The sequence below is a fragment of the Xenopus laevis genome, chromosome 1S (genome assembly GCF_017654675.1).
Source record: "Xenopus laevis strain J_2021 chromosome 1S, Xenopus_laevis_v10.1, whole genome shotgun sequence".
Taxonomy (NCBI): Eukaryota; Metazoa; Chordata; class Amphibia; order Anura; family Pipidae; genus Xenopus; species Xenopus laevis.
Window position 1 is genome coordinate 150355702 of NC_054372.1, and position 22616 is coordinate 150378317.

The 22616-nt window shown below is 37.6% G+C and overlaps 1 protein-coding gene across 1 annotated transcript; it reads right to left on the minus strand.

The window, feature by feature from the left end:
* Positions 1-2158: 2158 nt before the first annotated feature.
* bcl7a.S (BCL7A, BAF complex component S homeolog) lies at positions 2159-19894 on the minus strand. Its single transcript, XM_018244191.2, has 7 exons — positions 19645-19894; positions 14151-14232; positions 10892-10954; positions 7877-7973; positions 5809-5976; positions 4754-4872; positions 2159-3083 (listed from the first exon to the last, which is right to left on the minus strand). Exons 1-7 carry the CDS (start codon positions 19734-19736, stop codon positions 3015-3017), a joined length of 690 nt encoding a protein of 229 aa, XP_018099680.1. The 5' UTR covers positions 19737-19894; the 3' UTR covers positions 2159-3014.
* Positions 19895-22616: the final 2722 nt, after the last annotated feature.

Here is a 22616-nt window from a genome sequence, read left to right on the forward strand (position 1 = left end):
AAGAGATATTGACTGTCCTTTACAGGCACTAGTGCCACAGTTTACCTATCATGCAAGGTTAACAGCCAATTAAACCAAAACAACAGCCTTTCCTAGTCAATTGATCAAAAACATAATTGGGGGGGAAAAAAGTGTGTTGTCCATGTTGGACTAAGCTTTCCAGACCCCTCAGTGTGAGCTGAGCAAGAGAACAAGGTCTAAAGATTCACTTCAGCAAATTGTACACAGATGTAGTGGAGACCGCTGCTTCCAGTCTTGGTATGACTTGAATGCATTAGAGTGTAATATCATACAATGACAAGGCAGTCGGAACCACAGGATTCTCAAGGCTGTTGAGCTTAATTTAGTGGCGTCACAGATTGTGACTTTTGTCTGAAAAAATGTTATTTTGTTTCTTTACTCATGAGTTACTATCTATAGATCCAGTAAATTAAAAGAGTTGTGGTCAAAACCCTTTGTGCACAGGTTCTCTTTTGACTCAATACGTAGCTAGGCATCTAGGGAATATTAGAAGCATCATGTGCCGATACTTAGGTGTGTTAGTCAGCTGTGCATCATATTGACATGAGCTAGGGCTTTGGGCAGACAATGTCAGCACGTTATTCAGTGCCTGTCAAATTGTGATATCCAATTGTGAAATAATTCCACTATATGGCCATATTCAGTAATGTAATGGAAAGGCAAGTACAGTTCTCATGAAAGCCATTTTCACCTCTGTATAACTGAGACATCAAATTTCCATAGTTAGCAAATTAAAGGGGAACTATCACGAAAATGAACTGTTGTGTTTGCCATGTGGGATATATGTCTTAATTATTTTTTAATGTATTGTATCTTTCTTTACTGGTTCTTTAGTCCTTGGATTTAAAAGTCTGTCGTTGCTAAGCAACCAGAAACCAGATTAAATAATACATTCAAAATTTGATTTATTCTTTGTATTTATATTCAGTCTTTCTCCTATTCGTGTTCCATACTGACATTTAGACTATTGTCTAGTTGTGAGGTTTAGCAAAAATTTACGATAATTGTTTTAAAATGCCACATTATATATCCATAATTTTAGGACTTGAGTTCAAACTTCATTTTGAGACGATATTTATTCAGGGTCACCCCTAACCTTGAGGTTGGCAATATTGGTCTGATACAAACATTTGGCCCTCATTTCTATTTGGAAGGAAAAAAGCCAGCGCTAGAAAGGATATCTAGAGATTTCCTCTTTCGGTGTTTTAGGAGCCCTTTAAACAAAACAGCTGTACAATGCACAACACGCACAAGTGGGTTCTTGGAAAACGTGAACAAAAAATATCCTAATATTGTGAATAACATTATAGAAAGTCACAGAAACTGTTTAGCAATAGCTTTAAGTTTGCAAAAAGTATCATCATGGTTTAGAGAGGACAGTTTTTAGTCAAGCTTTCACATGAAAATGAAATACTTCATCATGGATACATTTATATTTACACTAACAATATATATGTACCTTTCTTGCACCTTTCTAACCCAAAATATTAGGGTATCAGCTAGGTAAAACATTGAATGACAAATCTACACAGGACTGCAGCCTGCAAACGATAACAATATTAAGGGCCAAGCTGAAGAACTAGCAAACATCAAAAAAAAATGGCAACTGTTATTGAATAACTCCCTATTTCAACAGTTATGTAGTTAATTATAAAACAAATTAATTTGTTCCATAGTTATTCATGCCTCTTATAGGAACAATAACTGATCCAAAAAAGCACTAGGAGATTATAAAAGAAAAGTTAATTACAAACTATATGTAGAGATTGAGCAGGCACTTCTAGGAACCACTCTTCCAGGCAGACTTTTCAGTTAAAAAGTATTTATTTATTGAAGAGCACTAGGACACAACCTAACGCGTTTCGTATCAACAGGATACTTAATCATAGCCTATCGTATCAATAGGATACTTAATCATAGCCTATGATTAAGTATCCTGTTGATACGAAACGCGTTAGGTTGTGTCCTAGTGCTCTTCAATAAATAAATACTTTTTAACTGAAAAGTCTGCCTGGAAGATTGGTTCCTAGAAGTGCCTGCTCAATCTCTACATACGGTTATCCACTCCCTCAGCTGAAGGTTCAGGGCAGTGCACCTGGACCCCTTCCTTAAACTGATGAGTGTTTTTCACTTTGAGACCAAAAAAAGACCTACTACATTTACCCATTGGTGTTTTTGATACTAATTCACTGCTTAACTATACTATAGGGAAGGGGGTGGGGGAAGGACCTTAAATTCTTCTTACAGTAATCAGTAAATCTACATTGAAAATGTAAATGCTGTTTTAGCTGCCTGGATTTGAAAAAAAAAAAAATCAGAAGTACTATCTTTGTCAGTCAGCTATTAGTGTAGTGAACTGTGTAAGTTTAATGTTAAAACAGTCTCAGATGAGGATTTTGGAATGTTTAAAAACCTGAAATAATGCCAACCACACCTAACTATGGAGACACAGTAACGGTGCTAATCCACATGTGAAAATGGCTTTTTAAATGTTTAACAAACAATAAAACAAAATGGAGTCTCATTCGCATGGCACTGAGAGTAGGTCTGTTTGCAGTTGGTTCCTGGATTACAAGGCACAAATACAGAAGCAGTGTGATGGAAATTTCAAATGGGGCTTAAACCAAACCAGTACCTTTTTTAAATATTTTAAGTGTTAAATAGAGAAATGGAAAAAATATATATATTTATATACAGCAGCAACACAAATGTAAAATTGACTATAGAAACAGTGCGTAGACCCTCCTGAGTGTTTACATCAACCACTTCAAAGACTGTCACAGGTTTCTCTGTGTTCACAGAAAAGATTTCAGTTTCTCTGAAGCCCTGGCCTCCTTTCCAGGCATTGTCAGATTTTGCTTTGTAGGCTGAAATTGTAAGAGTTCTATTCTCATCCAAATATGTTTTAAGTAAGGCTGTCCTATTGTAAAGATAACCAATGTACCTTACAGTAAACTGACTCAAATAAAAGAAAGATAAACGAGACGGATCATCTAAATCGCATCATTATTTGAACCGTCTCCTTTCACTTTTTTGCATGGTGGGGTTCCATCATCGGAATCCTTCATCAAAATGGTGAGATGGTTGGATGTGGAAAGAAAAAGGTAAAAAAAAAAACAAAAAGTTAAAACAAGTTATTGCTTTTATCACTAGTAAAGAGCTTTTGTGCTGGAAAAAATTGATAGTTTAATAATTTGTTAGTCATAGATTAATCTCATTGCAAACGTTTAGGGTAAGGACACACTGGACGATTTGTCGCCAACGTTTTTAAAAAGCAAATCGCGGCGACATATCGCTCATTTTGTCTCTGAACAAAACCAAATGAAAGACGCCAGCCCCTGTGCCAACAACGCGTTTGTGAATCGCCTGTAGCTCCAAAACGCACAGACCCTTTTCCGAGCGATTTATCAGAAATAGCATGTACTTAGAAAAGCACTGAAATCTCCTAGACACGCACACACATACAGATAAGTAGCAGCAATTGTATTCAAATTACAATGCGAACGCAATGACGCAAGAACGCAAGCACGTAAAGACGCCAGGTTACAGCAGGAAGCACAAACCGTTTCCGGTTTGGGTGGAGCACGTACCGCACAGAGTAATGGGATACAAATCGCTCTGTGCCAATAGTCGCTGTGAATCAATCGTCTGTTCAAAAAAGACGATCGTCTTGTCGCCGCGATTTACTTTTTTAAAACGTTGGCGACAAATCGTCCAGTGTGTCCTTACCCTTAAGTATCATTTTCGATAAGTAACAGCTCTTATGAAACTAAATTTATTGTACTCAACATTCAAAACACTTAACTTTCAATTCCCCCACCCAGTGACCTCAATTGCACATCCATTTTGGCAATTGCAAATGTTTACTGGACACTTCATCTGGAAGGTGACAACCATGTGTGCAAAGTGGACTCCAAAATGTGGATTGAGAACTAGAATAGTGATGTTCGGGCCGACCCAATATCTGCGTGTCAGACAGTTTCGGGTAGACTGTGCTGTGCTGTTTGCGGGTTAAAGGGTTGGTTCACCTTTAAAGTAACTTTTATTATGTTATAGAACGACCAACTCTAAACAACTTTTCAATTGGTTTTCATTATTTATTTTGTATAGTTTTATAGTTGTTTGTCTTTTTCTTCTGACTCTTTGCAGCTTTCAAATGGGCGTCGCTGACCCCTTTTAAAAAAATGCTCTGTAAGGCTACAAATGTATTGTTATTGCTACTTTTTATTACTGATCCTTCTATTCAGGCCCTCTTCTATACATATTCCAGTCTCTTATTAAAATCAGTGCATGGTTGCTATGGTAATTTGGACCATAGTTACCAGATTGCATTATAATGCAAATTGAAGAGCTGTTGAATAAAAAGCTAAATAACTGAAAAACCTTAAATAATAAAAAATGAAAACAAATTGCAAATTGTCTCAGAATATCACTCTCTACATCATACTAAAAGTTATCTCAAAGGTGAACAACCCCTTTAAACTCTTCTGCCTGCTCTCCCCGCCCGCGACCTTACACTGCTTCCAACTTCCGGCTTTATAGGCTATAAATGGAGGCCAGAAGTCGGGTTGGGCGGGTTCGGGTTGAGTTTTTCTCGACCCGCACATCACTTAACTATAACTTTAGTTTCACATGATGAAGACTACATTGTAATGATGCAGGCTGGGCCTGTTAGAAGCATAGGATATACACTGCATTATGCAAGATTCTAAACGTCAAGCCTAAGTGTTACCTGAGAGTTTTTTGATGTCTCCATTGTTATATCTTTATCGCCAGAGGTTTGTGTATCCACCTTTTCTGAACTGTTTAACGAGCTGTCTATTGAAGAATGTGAATTTTGTCCTGAGGAAGCTTGAAAAATAAATCAAAAAATAAAATTATATATAGCCGACAAAGATAGGTCACTGTATGGCTGCATAGTCCATTTATGAGCTCATTTTATGTACCAAACACTTTGCATTTGTACCTATCTGCAGCCTCTGCAGTGGTAGGCAGTATTGGGCCGATTCAATTGTTAGGCCCTATCTCAACAAAGGAGATACAGGAAATTGGACAAGGACCAAATCAATGAACCAATGTGATCCTTCGATGGCCACTTGCGATTGGTAGCTTTTATTGGCCCTTATCTGCCTGTGTATGGGGCCTGAATTATCTAGCTGAAAATCAGGCAGATATCAATCAGGCAGATATCAATCAGGCAGGTTTAAATTTGGGTCAGACAAGAAGCACATTAGCTCATTGATGTTGCCCTTGTTAATCAGATGTCTGTAGGCCCAGATGAATGATCCGATCATTGGGCCAGATTTGGCAAAATATGTGGATGGCCAAATCGGAACCACATCTGCTTATTTGGCTCTAAATCTAATTAGGGGATGTTCTCTGCCGGAGAGCATCTGTGGGCAAAACACCCATGTATTTTTACATTGAGCATAGGACTGGTCAGATATGGGATGACTGACGTAGTTGGCCAGCTTAAGTATATTGCAATATATAGACAAACAATCCCTTTGTTTAAAGGGGAAGGCATTTTTCAGTAGCAGTATGCACAAAATGTCTCTGTCTTAAATATATTTATAATGGGTTGAGTGCAGAGGACTCTTGTATTTGTCTATATGTATTTTGTGGTCACAGCCTCATTGCACCGAATGGTTTTAAAAATTAGTGGTGAGCACAACTTTTCCTAGTTTGTCAAAATACCCATGTGCCATATCCCTTATTTCTCTTCATAATGTGTTAGAGCCGGAGGCAGAATTTACACAGCAAAAAATACAGATTCATTGCTCCAACCTTCAGAATCTTGCTGTTCACTGGCATTTGAATGACTTTCTTCTAGCTTTACTTCACCTCCTTCAGGTTGTGCAGATACATTTTGGTCAGGAGCAGGACTGCAATTACTACTGTTTTCTTGCTTCACAGGTGAGGCATCCGCTATGGAACTCTGATTGCTATTATCATCTGCAAAACAATGTAAATAAAGCATGTGTACATGTTCGAATACATGGCACACCATACTACTATTTGCTTTTCTATGAATCCACAAGTCAGTAGCCGTAAGGAGGAAATATTTTTAAATTGATGTATACAAAAAACCAACCATAAAAGTTACTTGCATTCTGTATACTATACTGTACTATAGAATACTATACTAGCAATTTAGCAAAGATTTGCATCTCAGTGACTTTTCAAAACTATGCAAAAACTGCATTTTGCCTGCAATGGATAAAGTGCAATTCATGAAAATTAATATGAATGAATTTTTAAAAGTCTCTGCAGCCACCTACTTAGAATTGACTGATGCCATAATTTTTTACAGATTCAAGGTTTTTTTGGCCACAATGAATTATTTTTATTTAATTTGTTAAATGCATTACATTTTTACTTTTATTAATTAGAAACCTGCATTTTTGTTATTTAGAAGGGCAAAAAGCATGAAAACCTGAAATGTATAAAATTGGCATCATGTAGAAGTCAACAGGATCAAAATATCAAATATATATTTTAGCTTGTTTTTTTGAGCTTGTAAACTCACTAAAAATGATGAATAAAATATGAATTCAACGTATTCCAGTTTTTCCCCACAGTTGTATTCAATCAAGTTTTTCATATTAAGATGTCTTAAATACACGTTTTTTTCTAAATTGTGAATTTATTGTAGAATTATATGTAGAATTATGAAAAATGTAAATTAAAAAATATATATTACAAATAACGATAAACATACCTCCAATTCTACCAAAGATGGTGTATTGGATAGTTTGAAGTATAAAAGACATTTACCCGTTTGGAATCTTTTTAACCATAAAAAGAAAGAGGATTTGTGGGGCTTATAGTAGTGTTATGGGTTTTGTGGCATATAAATCATAATAGTGACTTTTTCATGCAGTAGCATCCATGAAAAACAGAATGCACTAAAAATATTTTGGGCTTTCTAGAAACCATATTTTTGGTACCCGTCAACTATGTGGTATGAATTTACACAGCATTCCCCTATCTTTTATAGATTTGTCTTTGATGCCAACAGCATGTGAGAGATATATTGCTGAATTCATGCATAGTGATATGGGCAGTTTAAAAACTACATTTATCAATGTGCTGTTACAATAATTTATAATCATTAACACTTTTAATGTTTTAAATTGAGAAAGGAGTCTACTTAGAAAATATCGGTTGTAGGGACAGATCTCAATTTTACCGATTTTAGCCTGGCAGTCCGAAGTCTGCTTGTGTCTGGCATAGTGTTCTGAAACACTGTTACTTTTGGATTCATATAAGTTAGCAATCTCCATAAAATATTCATACAGGTATGGCATTCCTTATGGGAGGTAATCTCCCATACAGCCCATTTGAAGCAAAGAATGACATTTTTACAAGATGTACTTGATGACAATAAAGCTGCTTAAATCCTTATTGGTGGCAAAACATCATATTGGGTTTATTTATTGTTTAAATATTTGTTTTGTAAAATTACAAAAAAGCATTCTGGATAATAGATCTTATACCTTGCAAGCATGGGGATATATCGTTATTAAAACTAGTCATGTATTCATGCAAATAAAATAATATCTTTTAGTTATTTAAATAGTATATTGTAGTTTTTTTTTTAAGTCAAAGAGCATGAAATGCCAAAGAAATTGATTAGCATTTCTTACAATCGTTTAGGAAATATCAACTGGTAGTGAAGGGGTTAATGAGTTAAGACAATTTACTTATACAGAGGGGCCTATTTAGCTTCCTTTGTAAATTATTGGAGACAATCATCACCAGTGATGTTGCCCATAGCAACCAATCAGCAATTAGATTTCAACAGTCACTTACAATCTAGGAAATAAAAGATTACTGGATTCTCCATACTTACCATGCATATCCATCATTCCTGGAGATGAGCTGTTTTCTGGTGTAGTGAGTTCTGAGCCACATTTGTCATCTTTAGTCTTCTTTTTGTTCTTAGTCTTCTAAAAAATAAACAAACAATGATGCAATTAATTTCTCACCCACCAAGTAAATTTAGTACCATCTAGTAAGGAAAGTTGAAAGCCTCAGAAGTTGAGATGTTAGAGACAAAAAAAGCAGAGGAAAAGAAAAGGAAGTGTTAAGTGGTGCACATACAAGAAGAAGTACAAATGTTGCAAAGTAGTATTCATCCACTTTCCATATGACCTGGAAAAGCTAAACAAGAGTTTAAAAACCTTTCACTACAAGTATAATTTTATGTAAATGCGGGAAAAGAAATGGATCAAAGTGTGCAAGTGTGGCTGCTATATTCAATATCTGTAAACTTTCCTCACTTTTGAATTTGTACCATGTACATTTAACAGTGTTCCACTGTGCTTTTTAGGTTAAAACATTGGTAGGCAAAAGTTGAAAACCAAAGCACAAACAATGGAAAAATCAGGTGACACCCTACCTTTCTTCTGCCATTTATATAGCCTCATCTAGAGTTCTACTAAAATTGTATCATGTTAACAGGCCCTTCACCTTGCTTTTCCAGAAGTAGGTCCCCTAAAAGCAATACTGCACATGCACAGTAGAGTGAACTTTAACCAAAAAAGGTCAGGCTTTTTACTTTACTGTGCATGTGGCGGCCAAGGGGAAGCACAGAAAGACAAATCAGAAGTGGAGGATAGCTTTGTGATATTTACGAAGAAGAACCTCAGGCAGGTGCAGTTTTCTGCTAACAGGAGCTCTGGTCCAGGGTATCAGGTAAGTGAATAGTGATACTCAGGGTTTCCTAAATTTTGGCACTCCCCCGCCCGTGCTTTAAACTTTCCTTTAACTTTTATATTAAGCAATTCCCATTAATTTCAGAACCCATTTTAATTAGCTGAAATAGCAACACAAATAGAAGACTTCATCCCAATTTGCCTTTTTCACAAGGGAGGCAACAGACTACTAAACAGCTAATACAGTAAAATGTTCACTGTTACCCCCTGCACCCAAGACAACCACTAGCGGTTTGAATCGAATAGGGTTCAGGAAAGGTTATTGTTTTTTATATCTCACTTGTCTGAATAGCTATGAATCCCTCACTGGAGGGAGTCTTGATATTGTTGTGTAATGATATACTCCTGACGAAATGTATCTTGCATGCTATGTTTCTTTCACCCTGCTTGTTCTAGACATGTAACATGTGTACAATGTTTTTCCGTGATTTGTCTTTACATTGTAAACTGCGTACCTTATTCTTTCAATAAACTACCCGAATTTAAAAAAAAAAAAAATGTTCACTGTTAAGTTCAGGAAACTTTGTTGGAAAGGTCTTATTTGTCGATAAACAACCGTCTTTGCAACAGCTATCTCTGCAAAGGTCCTGTATTATATTATACAATGGAGTGGATCTTAAATGAAAAATACCAAAAATGTGTTTTAAAGCAATTAAAATATAATGTACTGTTTCCCTGCACTGGGGAGCCACAGTGTAGCTATGGGGCAGACATTCAGTCTGAAAAAATGAGGTTACATAGCAAATCTGTTATCTGCTTTTTAAAGGTTTATTTTTCAAAATGTTTATTTTTTCTAAATGTTTACATTACAAATATTTCTTGCTATCATATAAATTTTTACTCCTGAACCCACAAATTTATTTTATTTTAGCTGTAATATTGGTGTGTAGGCAGCCATTTCAGGTCATTGTGCCTGATCCTGTGCTTTTAAAAATAACCAGCATTTAACAATTGATAAGATAAGGTATAGTTTCTCCTGCTCAATGTAACTGGTGGAATTGTGGTGGGCCTTCTGTGTGTAAGGCTAGTGCCAGACAATGTGGATTTAGGACTGCAGAGAAATGTACGCTCCTCTGTTGCTCAATATACCTGCACCCAGATCCATTGCCTAGATTCAGATGTGGAAGATTTTTGGCACCAAAACTAGATTATTTCACAGTTAGCCCTGAAATTCACCACGTCTTCCTACACCCAATCAGAGGTAATATATGCGGGTGAAAGCACATCAAGAAGCATTGAAGGAACAGAATCCCGGCCAGTGATTCTCCACAGGCCAATATCCGCATTATCTGGCACAAGCCTAAAACCGAGGGCCATGGAGTGTTGGCTTTGCTGCTGTTGGCCTATGTTCTTTTTCTGCAGGCTGAGAGAAGTGGATCTGCGCATTATGCAACTCAGTAAAACTGTACTGACAAATAAAGGTTCCACATGGCTACATGAAGCGGAGCCAAGCAGGAAAGAGCCTGAAAATATCTGCACATTGATCCATGCTTGACAACACTTCATGTTGCGGAGTAGAGGTGGAAGCGGATATGCTTTTCTCAGCCTGCAAAAAAAAGATTATATATATATATATATATATATATATATATATATATATATATATATATATATATATATATATATATATATATATATATATATATATATATATAATGTGTGTGTATTAAGGTAGAGGGCTTTGCTAACACTGGTAAAAGTATCTTTAAAACTTTGGTTTTTACTTGTTTTTAATAGTTTACAAGAAATCTTTTTATTTGTGACAGTTTTTAAAATATCAACATGTCTCCCTGAAGTAGATCTGGGATGGCTGTCACCAATTAAACAGTTTGATACTTGCCCTGCTGAGCGTAATAGCTGACTTTCAATGCTATGATTCCAGAGCAGGAAAGGCAGAAGGCTGATGCCAGCGTAGGGACTAATGCTCAGCCTGCATATATATATATATGTATATGTATCAGGTCCCTCAAATGAATGAATGTTGAAAATTAATAAACCAATTATGGGTAAAACAAAACACACGTTCAGTGAGCTGCTTATATTGAGGGTATGCATTTTGTGTTAGTGTACTTCAGAAGCCAAGTTCCTAAAACACAAGAGAAATTAAGCAAACAATAGAAAAGGAAAAACAAAAACAAAAAACATCTGACTTTTGCACTGGGTTTTGGCCGCCTCAGGAGTCCAGAGTTCTCATCTGTCACTTTCAAATCAATCTGAAGGGAAAAAATGTAAAGAAGTAAGGATGTTAAAGAAGTTTACTACACAATCTTATAACCCCGACAAGACACTAGTTTTAAAATGCCTCCACTGACTTAAGATAACTAAATTAATATTTTATTCATTTTGGATTAAGAAAATATGATTCACATTTACTGAATAACCAGCTTCAGTCACATCCCTCTGAATTAATGGAGGGATGATACTGGAGACACTGATCTATAAGGCACATGTTTTGCACACACATTTTAAAAATAAACAAACTATTTCAAATGAATCCAAATTAAAAAGTGCATAAATTTAGGCACATAGTAATTTTATTTTAGGGGATTCTATAAGGATGTATATACTGAGCTAGGCACGTATAGAACAGCTCTTCAGTGAGAGAAATGTATATTTTCCAGATTTTAGTTTTAATTTTTCACTTGAACCCTCTAGATCAGGAGTGCCCATACATTACTAATGTGAGGTCTACTTTTAGTGATGTTGTCCCATTATGATCTACATCAATAAAAGCATTGTTGGCATTCTGTTTTATGGAAATATTACTTAAATATTATATTAATTTATGAGAGAATTTATATTGCTATATTTTATAAACAGAATTAATATCTGAAATAAAGCATGAAACCGGAGGGTGATTTAGACAAGCTGTTAGTTGACAGTGTCTTGAGATCTATTGATCACAAACTAAAGGTCAACTGGTAGATCCTGATCTAACTTTTGGGAACCCCTGCTCTAGATGACATATAGATGATATACATTTTAAAAAAAAATCTCTGAGCAGGAATGAAATCTGTTCCTCCTACTAACTGCAAAAGGATAAGGTTGGTAACCAAGAGGTTTATGCATGGATATAATGGACATTTCCTACTGATTATAGTTTTTAGATTATATTGTATATATATATATATATATATATATATATATATATATATATATATATATATATATATATATATATATATATATATATATATAGGAGCTATATAGGACATGTATATCATATATACACGAGACTGTCATATATTATATGAAAATGTGAACTTCTCAGGACGGCTCCATTTCCACTTGGGCATGGCTGTACAAATCCAAGCTTAAACAGAATTCTAATGAACTCAATATGCTAGAATTTCGAATACAGGCTGTTACTCATTGTAACCGAAAACTATACATTTATTCTTTCTTACTTGAGAGCGGAGTGAACTAAAGACCCACAAAGCCATAAGTGGCCTTCGCACATTCAAATGTTCACAAAATCTTTGTATGGTGTAATTTTATTATGATCTAGCTTCTAAACAAGTGCAATATAGTTAGGACACTTTTCACAATACAGCTTTAAAAGGGGATGATCACCTTCCAAACTTTTTCAGTTCAGTTTCAGATTTTTCCCCAGAAATTTTTTTTTTAATTACTTCCATTATTTATTTTTTACTGTTTTTCCAAAATCTAGGTTTAAAGTTGAATATTCGTGTCTCTGGTGTTTGAGTCTGGCAGCTCAGTAATTCAGGTGCAGACTCTAAACTGCTACAATTTTGCAACATTTAGTTGATACATTTCTCAGCAGCAACCCTGGAGTATCAGCAAGTATTGTATCAATTCTAACAGCTGCCTGTAATGAAACCCAGAGATTCTGCTCTGCAGGGACAAAGATAAGAAATGTATAAACTAAATGCATCAATTTAGAACAGTTTAGGGGGTCAGCCCCTCCCCAGACCTGCTTTAGAAAGTGAAAATTACACTTTACACTTCAATAGTACAAAAACGATGACAAATAGTAAATAGAAAGTAATTGAAAAATGTTGTTATTTCTGGTGATTTATCTGAAAACAACTAGTTGTTTGAAGGTGAACAACCACTTTAAAGGGCCAGTAACAAATTAAAAAAAATAAATAAATTTGTTTCTTTGTAACGAAAAAAAAAAAAACACCAAGACAGTTTTAACTTTTAAATGGCAAAGCTTTTATTAAGAAATTACTTACCGATTCTCTGCATGCGCCCCTCTTCAGAAACGGCAACAGGGCGACGATCCATTGTGCGGCGCTTGATTTCTCCTCCCTGCCTTCTATAGGAGAAAGCCAGGGAGGAGAAATTGAGCGCCGCACAATGGACCGTCGCCCTGCCGCTGTTTCTGAAGAGGGGCGCATGCAGAGAATCAGTAAGTCATTTAATAAAATATGACACTTTACACTGCAAAATTATAAAAATGGTGACACATAGAAAATAGTAATTGGAAAAAGTCGTTTCCGGAGATCTATCAGAAAGCAACTAGTTGTTTGAAGGTGAACCACCCCTTTAACACCAATAATATCATAACTATGTAACCCATCTGCTCTTTTGACACAAGACCAAAAGTATCTTATGTAGTAAAAAGTTTTATTGTTACATACGAGACTAACGTTTCGGCCTCCTCCGAGGCGAGGAGGCCGAAACTTTAGTCTCGTATGTAACAATAAAGATTTTTACTTTCTACATAAGACCTGAGAGTGCGGATCGTACTTGCTGACTACATATCGTAATTTTGGATACTGCACCCAGGCAAGCTGAAATATATATATCTATATATATGCTAATAAAACACACTGTGCAGTACACTTGAGGTTTTGTAAGTAAATAAAGTCACAAAATTATCAACTTGGTGACTATTTGTTTTATATTATACCTTGATTTCAGTGATGTGATTTACATGCCTTATTGTTAAATGTTCTGAGAGCAAAATTGATACATTGAAAACGATTTCCCAAAGGTGTGCATGGCTCATTATTTTTTCTTTGGCGCAGTCTAATCAATGCAAATATTTAATTCAAATTTCATAGACACAAGAAACCCTAAATCTCGGCATGCATGTTAAATATCCTCTCATTTGGTCAGTTCTCTAAACAAGGCCAATTTAAACAACTGACCTCATGCCACCAATCTGATCATGTTAGAGATACTTGCAGTGCAATCAAACATGGCCTGATGTGGTCTTCCAGCAGTCAGATTTTCTGCTAACTTTGATCAATATCTGAACATGTTAAATTAGATATCAATTTTTAAAAATAGATAATTTCAGAGGGAGGACCTAGTTGCCAGTTCAATCCAGATATAGCATTTAAGGCCACGTATATTATAACTTTTGAGGTTTCAAAATGGTGGAGGATGTTGACTGTATCTGCAATATAAACTAAAGATATATTGAAAAACACTTACATCATCCACTTTGGGCTCTGCAACAGGCACCCATTTGTAGATCCTGAGAGATGTATCTCCAACAGTTACCCATTTTTTCTCCCTGAAAGCAAAGAGAATTTACTAGTAGACACTGACAATTTAATTCAACCAATAAAAAAAAAACTAATATTCGTGAGCCATGAGGTTTGTCACTTTTACTATTGCAGTTAAATACAAAACGCTGAAAAACAGCACAGGTTACATAGCAGATATCACTATAAAAACAAATGAATTTAGTGGTTAGATCGGAATCTAAATCCATTGTATTCTACAGAGCTTATATATGTTATCTGCCATGTAACCTGTGCCATTTAGCCCTATTTCAAATAAGGGCACACTAAGCAGATTGTCCACTTTCTTGTGCAGACTAATTTTTAGTGGAGAAGGAGGAAAGTGAATTGCTCTTAAGCGCACACCCCCATAGCGCCATTGACAGGCCCAGCATCAACCTACACTGAGAAAAACCATGAAAGTATGCATTTTCACACCACACCATTCTTCACTCTAACTCCCTGCAGCTTCCGACAATCCGCTTAGTGTGCCCTTGCCCTTAATTGGCTACAAAGCAAATTTAAATAAACTGCTGTAAAGCCTCTAAGGCAAACAGTCAGTTTTTTACCAATGTAGGGCAATAGTACATTATATTTTAATTATGTTAAAACCAAAAAACCTTTTTTGTCGTAACTGTTCCTTTAAAAAACCCATAGTGCTGTTCTTGCCAGAATGCCTGCATCCCGATTGGTTCATGTGCCAATTTTGACAGTGTATGATATAGAAAATGTTTGAGGGCTGCTTAATTACATGTATTTAAACTGCCATTTCCTTTGTTATTTGTCAAATGAACTAGGGACATCCAGGATCCATCTGGACCAACACAATTAGAGACTACCACCCTCACTGCAAATTTCCACCCCACCATAACCTCTCTCCTCTTGGGCCCACAGATCCCAGCCAGCAGCAGTTGTGGTTGGCAGGGCCCACAGGCTCTCAGTGCTCCGCTGGCCCAGTTAAACCCCTATTTATTTCTCAATAATAAAGGTACTGATTGAACTTGCCAGTTGCCCAAGTTGTCATTTTACACATATTTCCCATTTAAAATAGGAAAACTAAAGCACAAGCCATCAAACTAATATTAAAAATGGGGTATGCTGTCCCACTGACACATGGAAGCATGTCAATTTACTGTCTTACCCAAAAGACTCCACTCAGCTAAACAAATTTTCAGTTAGCAGCTTTATTAGCACACACATAGGGTAACTGTCGATTACTTAAAGGACCAGTAACATAAAAAAAATGCGTTCCTTTGCAACGAAAAAAAAAAACCACCAGACAGTTTTAACTTTTAAATCGCAAAGCTTTTATTAAGAAATGACTTACCGATTCTCTGCATGCACTCCTCTTCAGAAACGGCAGCAGGGCGACGATCCATCGTGCGGCACTCGATTTCTCCTCCCTTGCTATCTCCTATTGAAGGCAGGGAGGAAAAATCAAGCACCGCACAATGGATCGTCACCATGTTGCCATTTCTGAAGAGGAGCGCATGCAGAGAATTAAGTAAGCTTTATCAGAAAGGTCTATAGAAATACACCAGTAACCCCTCAAAGTATTGCTTCTCTGAGTCCTCTGTCAAAAGAAACACAGCATTTCTTTCCTTTTATTGTGTACACATGGGCTTCTGTATCAGACTTCCTGTTTTCAGCATAAACCTCCAGGGCAGGGCTTGAGCATGCTCAGTTTGTTCCTCTCCTCCTCCCATACCTGCTGTAATCTGAGCTCAGAGCTGTAAGTGAACAGGGGAGACTCAGGCAGGAAGTGATGTCACACCAAGCTGATATGGCAGCTTCTATCCTAAACAAACAGAGAGTGTCTAGAGCTGTATGGTAAAGAATTCTGCAAAATACATATAGCGTTCTATCTTGCACTATTGTGGCTAATCTGTTGACAATATACTGTCTTGGAGCTTTCCTTCTCCTTTAAGGACAGTAACTGTTGATATTTCCATAAAGCTAAATATATATATAGGTCCTGATGTATGACCATTGTACATGGGTACCAATTCTATTTTTTTGTGTAAAAAGTAGTTGCTCATATTGTGTAACATATTGTATGTCTGCATGTATAAAGAACAAAGCCACAGAGTCTTAATCTTTATGACAATAATAAAGGATGGCAGCGGAACAAAATATGCATATTGCTTGTTTTATTTTATTGATGGCTAAAAGACAGTCTTTAGTCAAAAGTTATTCCTTCATAAAAATTGAACATGCATTTAGTCGTTTTTACATAAAACTTTAATCAATAAAAGTTAGTGTTTCACTATTCCCTTCTGATTTTTTTTAGCCAAGCAAAAGTTCTAAGTTTATTGCCATAAAACTGGATATTTCTGATCTAGAGCTGCACGACATGGCCAGAAGTATATGGACACCACTTTCAATGAATGGGTTTGGTTATTTAAGCCTCAGACATTAATTACAGGTAGATTTCACCAAGCCAAGCCCCATCACCCAACATCAGTGCCTGACGTTGCTTATGTTCTTGTGTTTGAGTGGTACCAAACCCCCACAGCCATATTCCTAAATCTAATGAGCAGCCTTGAGAAGAGTGGAGGCTGTTATAGCAGCATAAGGTCAAACAACTTTATATTAATGCCTATGATTTAGAAATTACATGTTCAACCAGTACATATGGGTGTGGTTCTACATACTTCTGGGGACAGTCCATTTAAATGTCTAAGAAGTCGGTAGCGCTATATAACAATAAATGTTTAACTGTAGTTATTATAAAATTAAAATTATGGAACATCTCTTTAGATTTCCACTAAAATTTCCTAGTTTACAAAGTCTAAGGAGCAATGTTCTGCAATTGTGCATGAATGTTTTTACACTGTGGAACAAAATGAATTCCTGGTTCAGACCCATTCACCAGTCTGTATGCAAAGACGTTTTCTGAAAAGGGACAAATACTGCTTTCTACCACACTAGAAACCAAACCATTTACTGTGAAGAATTATTATTCAAAAAAAGTGTGAACTTCCCCTTTAACAAACAGTTCTCTGTGCCTGAGTTTATCCAGGGAGTCATAATGCAATAACACACACATTTATTGACAGAAAAAGATTCACAATTGCAGCCTCTGCTACTACCAAATCAGACCAGTCACTTGTGTTAAAAAGAACCGATGATGGAAGGCCAAATGGCTTTTAACAACCTTTTCTGTGGATTCCATTTATTTGTTAGCTGAATAGCAGTCAAACAAATGTTCAGCACTGTACAAAAAAAGGCACATTAATGGGTGGCTTTATACGTGTAATAGTAGTTGAAAACACAACCTAATTTGCTCCTTTCCTAATGCTTAAAAATAATAAAACATGTAGTTTGATTTTTATGGAGTTGTGATTTTTTGCACAAGTCCCTTCTTGCCTATAAACTTAAAATGTGAGATAAAGAAAAAAGGAATAATGAAATTCCTCATAAGACTTTATAATGTAATACAGGTAATATGATAGAAACCTATAAAAGGCATCGGACACATTCATAGATAAAGTATTAAAGGGGTTGTTCACTGTTCAAACACTTTTTCAGTTCAGTTACTTTCAGATGGTTCATCAGAAATAGACTTTTTTTTTTTTAATCGCTTTACAGCTTTTAGTTTTTCAAAATATAAGTTTACTTCTGGTGAACTATCTAAAAACAACTGAACTGAAAAAAAAGTTTTGGAAGTGATGCCAAGGAACAACCCCTTTAAATGGAGAGTTTACCATTAAATTAGCTTTTTGTCTGATTCTGAGGCAATATGCAGTTTTTCATGAATTTTAAATGAAGCTTTGATGGGCTGCATTGAGGCTTTGATGGGCTGCATAGAAAGATTCATTTGTTTGAAAACCTTATCAAATTAGCACATTTTTAATTAGTTGGGCAGTTTTAGATTGTAAGCTCCACTGGGAGAAGGACTGATGTTGGGTAAAGTGCTGAGTACAATGCAACAACACTCTAGCAACCAGGAAGTGGCTTTAAAGGAGAACTAAACCCCCACAATGTTAAGTCCCCACTACCTCCACTCTTCCCCTCTGCACAGTGTTACCGCAGAATTCTGTCCCCTCTCGAAATCGTGACCGCACCTGCAGAGTGAGTGCAGTGGAGCTCACAGGTGCCATCTTCTGCTCTTCGGGTCTACTTCCTCCCCATCGGCAATTTCTGTCTCTTTCGGCGCATGCTCAGTTGTCGCAAACCGGAAGATTGCTCCAACTGCACATGCGCCATTAGGCCGCTCGCTTCACAAAGATTGCCGAAGAGAAGATGTCGACCACGAGCTCCGCTGCACTCACTCTGCATATGCAGTCACTATTTCAAGAGGGGACAGAATTCTGGGTTAAGGCAGGGAGAGGGTTACAGCAGTAAAGAGTGACTGATGTTTATCAGAGCACAAGTCACATGACTGGGGGCAGCTGGGAAACTGACAATATGTCTAGCCCCATGTCAAATTTCAAAATTGCATATAAAAAAACATCCGTTTGCTCTTTTGAAAAATGGATTTTAGTGCAGAATTCTGCTGGAGCAGCACTTAAAAAAAACATGTTTTCCCATGACAGTATCCCTTTACGGTTCAGGCGATTATTGGATTTAGCGGAGAGTGATTTTGGATTTGGCGCATCCCTCCAGCACTTTTAAATCAATTCCAATAATGCCATTCATTGTATTCATGAAATGCTGGGCTGATATTTACAAATAAAGTCTATTAGTGCTCAATCGCATACATAAACAAGAGCATATTTAGCTAAAGTATAACACACATTGGTACTTATGCAATATATAATGTAAACATTACTAAACGCGTTGCCTTTTCGAAGAAAAAAAAACGTCCAACTTATGATGGGTTTATGGACTACAACTCCCAGCAGGCCCCACTAACAGCTGTGACGGAGAAGGAGCCGCACTTTGGCTCTTTCTGGCTTTTAAGTTTGGCGTCAATTGCAACAAGGAGCCGTTAAAGCAATGTGTATGTGCGACCCAGGCATGGAGCTGCACTTCCTCTCTCTGCCTCGTCGGGATTTTTTTCCAGTCAGGAATCAGGATAGAAGAGGACACCATGAGGAAGACAGGAGGGAGGGAGCCTCAGAGCTTCGGGGACAAAGCGCTAAATTTAAACATAACGCTGGATGCAGAAATGGAATAAGAGCAGCGAGTGCACTGAGACAGGAAGTAGCCGAGCCGGCCGCCAGACAATAGACCGCTTGCACCTTCCTCTCGCCGGCTCCATTCGGCCGCTGCGAAATGGCTGCCACCTCCCAGCGCATTTGGCGGGCTCTAATAGTCGCGCTTTGTATCTGGCACCGGCTTAGATAACATTGGTACAGGTCAGGTGACACGGGAAGTGCCGCTCTCCAGCTCTCCACCCAATCCATTTGCTCATTCACACACGCACAATGTTGCCCTCCCTCTATCCCTTTGTTGTCCATTTATTTCTCTTTCCTTACCATTTCCGTACTTTTTCGATGGCGGCCATCACCCGTTTGATGTCATCCTTCGCCCGACTTCTTGTTTCTGCTCTGACAGATCGTCCCGACATTGCTGCGGTGATTTCTCAATGACTGAGAGTAGGAGGAAGCTGCGCTGCCGGTTACTTATCGCTTTTTACTTTGCTCTCACACACACACACACAGACGTGTACAGGGACAGACGTACTGCGCCTGCGCATGGAGCTCCGGCTGCTGCTGTTAGCTTACGGCAGGGGGAGGGGATGTACTGCAGACCCATTAATAATGCAATTAATCAAGAATATACCGTTTGGCTTTTAATTATGGAGCTCTATACAAGGCTCTTTGGTGCTAGTATTCATGTACAAATATCAATATCGGGAATGTAGGATTTGTAGTTTACTATCAGCAGGTCGGGTTGCTGTTACAGGTCACTGTCAATGGCCGTAACTAGATATTACTGGCCCCACAGCAAATTAATATTAGGGCCCCCACATCGCCAGAGGTTCTTGTCTCGTTTACTGATATATGTTGAAGTTGCTCATTAATTAGAGCCTCATGGGACCCCCTTAGATATTTAATTGCCTAGCGACTAATCGCCTCTTCTTCGGGGCAACAATCTCCCGAACTGCCTTCTCCTTGCCTTCCACCTGCTATAATGAGAAAACACCAGCGCAATGGCGCTTCGATTTCCGAAGTCGCCAAGTTGCCTCATGAGGAAACTTCACCGACTTCAGAAATTGAAGCATCGCGAGTGTATTGCCAGGCAACTAAATCTCCCCAAATCTTACCATGTGACCCTGCCCTTAGGGATTTATGCCCGGCGACTAATCGCCTCTTCTTTGGGGCGACTAATCTCCCCGAACAGCTTCCCCATCTTCCGCCTGGTAGAATGCAAAATCACCTGCGGCATGGCACTCGCGGCACTTCGTTTTCTGAAATCCCCCGAAGTTGCCTCACAAAGAAGTCAGGGGAGAGGCAGTTCAGGGAGATTGTCACGCCTAAGAAAAAGCGATTAGTCGCTAGACAACTAAATCTCCCCCAATCTGCCCGTGTGCCCCTGCCCTTATGGTTGCCACCTGGCCGGTATTTTACCGGCTTGTAGGGTTGCCACCTTTTCTGCAATAAAATACAGGCCTTCCTATATATTTATCTTATTTCCCTATTAATAACATTGGGATCAACCATAATTTTTACCAGCCCGGTGGCAACCCTACTGGCTTGGCCGGTAAAAACGAAGGTTGATCCCAATGTCATTAATAGGGAAAAAAGATAAATATTAGGGATGCATAGAATGCAGGATTCGTCCGTATCCTTTGCATATGCAAATTAGGGGCGGGGAGGGAAATTGTGTGACTTTTTGTCACAAAACAAGGAAGTAAAAAATGTTTTCCACTTCCCACCCATATGCAAATTAGGATTCAGTTCGGTATTCGGCTGAATCTTTTGCCAAGGATAAGGGGTTCGGCCTAATCCAAAATAGTAGATTCAGTGTTTTCCTATTAAATATATAGGAAGGCTGATATTTTTTTCCAGAAAAGGTGGCAACCCTAGGCCCCCTATACCTCCTGGACCTAGAGTTGCCACCTTTTATGGAAAAAAATACCGGCCTTCCTATATAGTTTATCTTTTTCCCCTATTAATAACATTGGGATCAACCATAATTTTTACCGGCCAGGTGGCAACCCTACCTGGGCCCCCCTGCAGCCACAGGGTCTGATTCCTCTGTATTTGCGCCCTTGACCCGTTTCAAAGAATAAATTACCGGATATATATCTATATATACACGTTTGTGTATAAAACATAAGAGTTTTAAGTTGTACAACATATGTTTGGAAACAAGGGTTAGTGATGTTGCGTCACATGACACTAATATAAGTATATATAAAATATGAGGCTATATATGAGACGACATCTCAGAGTTCCTTGACTCGCATAAAATACCCAGAACTTCTATTTACAACAGAGGATGTATTATTCTATATACAATTATACAGTGTCGGACTGAAATGCCAAGGGCCCACCAGAAAACCTTTCCAAACTATTATTCCACCTTTCTTCACTCTACCTCTTTATTCTGCTAGTCTTTTATCTCTACAATACTATATTCTATTCTTTCATTTTTAAGCCCCTTAAAGAAATAGAGAATGGCCATGAAATAGACCAAATGTTAAAGGAACAGTAACATGAATTTTTTTTAATAAAAAATTAATAAGCCCTTAACGAAAAAAAAACACCAGCACACATTTAACTTTACATTCGCAAAGACTTTATTAAGAAATATCTTACTGATACTCCGCTTGCGCTCCTCTTCTGAAAAGGCGACATGGCGACGATCCATCTGGCGGCGCTCGATTTCTCCTCCTGCCTTCTATAGGAGAAAGCCTGATTTACTAAGGCTGAGGGGAGCATCTATGGGTAGAGTTTTTTTTAATTAAGAATTTGTTTCTCCTTTAGGGTAAGGGCAACCAGAGCATTGACTGTCCTGCTCTCAGCCTGCTTTTTTACTTCAGGTACAGTATAGAGAAGTGGAGCCACTCTCTTCCTCCTCTCCGAGTATCTGCACTGAAAAGTACAACTTCCTTGTGCTGGTACACAGAGCAGAACTGAGATCTGCCTGATGCATGCTTTTACGTTTTATCTCTGCTATGCTGTGCTATTTCAGTGCAGATAAACGGAGCTTCAGAAGGGAGCGGATCTGCTTCACTCAGCCTGCAAAAAAACGCAGGTTGAGAGCAGCGTAGCCAATGCTCCCCTCAGCCTTAGTAAATCAGCTCCTTTTTCCTCTACCTGCCACTGATGGAAAAAAATCAATAAGGGGCAGAGTTATTTTTTAAACACTGGAGAGTAATTCAATGTGTGATTACTTTACTTTTTTTAGAGCTGTTTTGTTCTTCTGTATGTTTATAGTATTTTTGTAATGATATTACTAGAGGGCTTTAAATGCACACTAGTACCTCAAATAGCTTGAA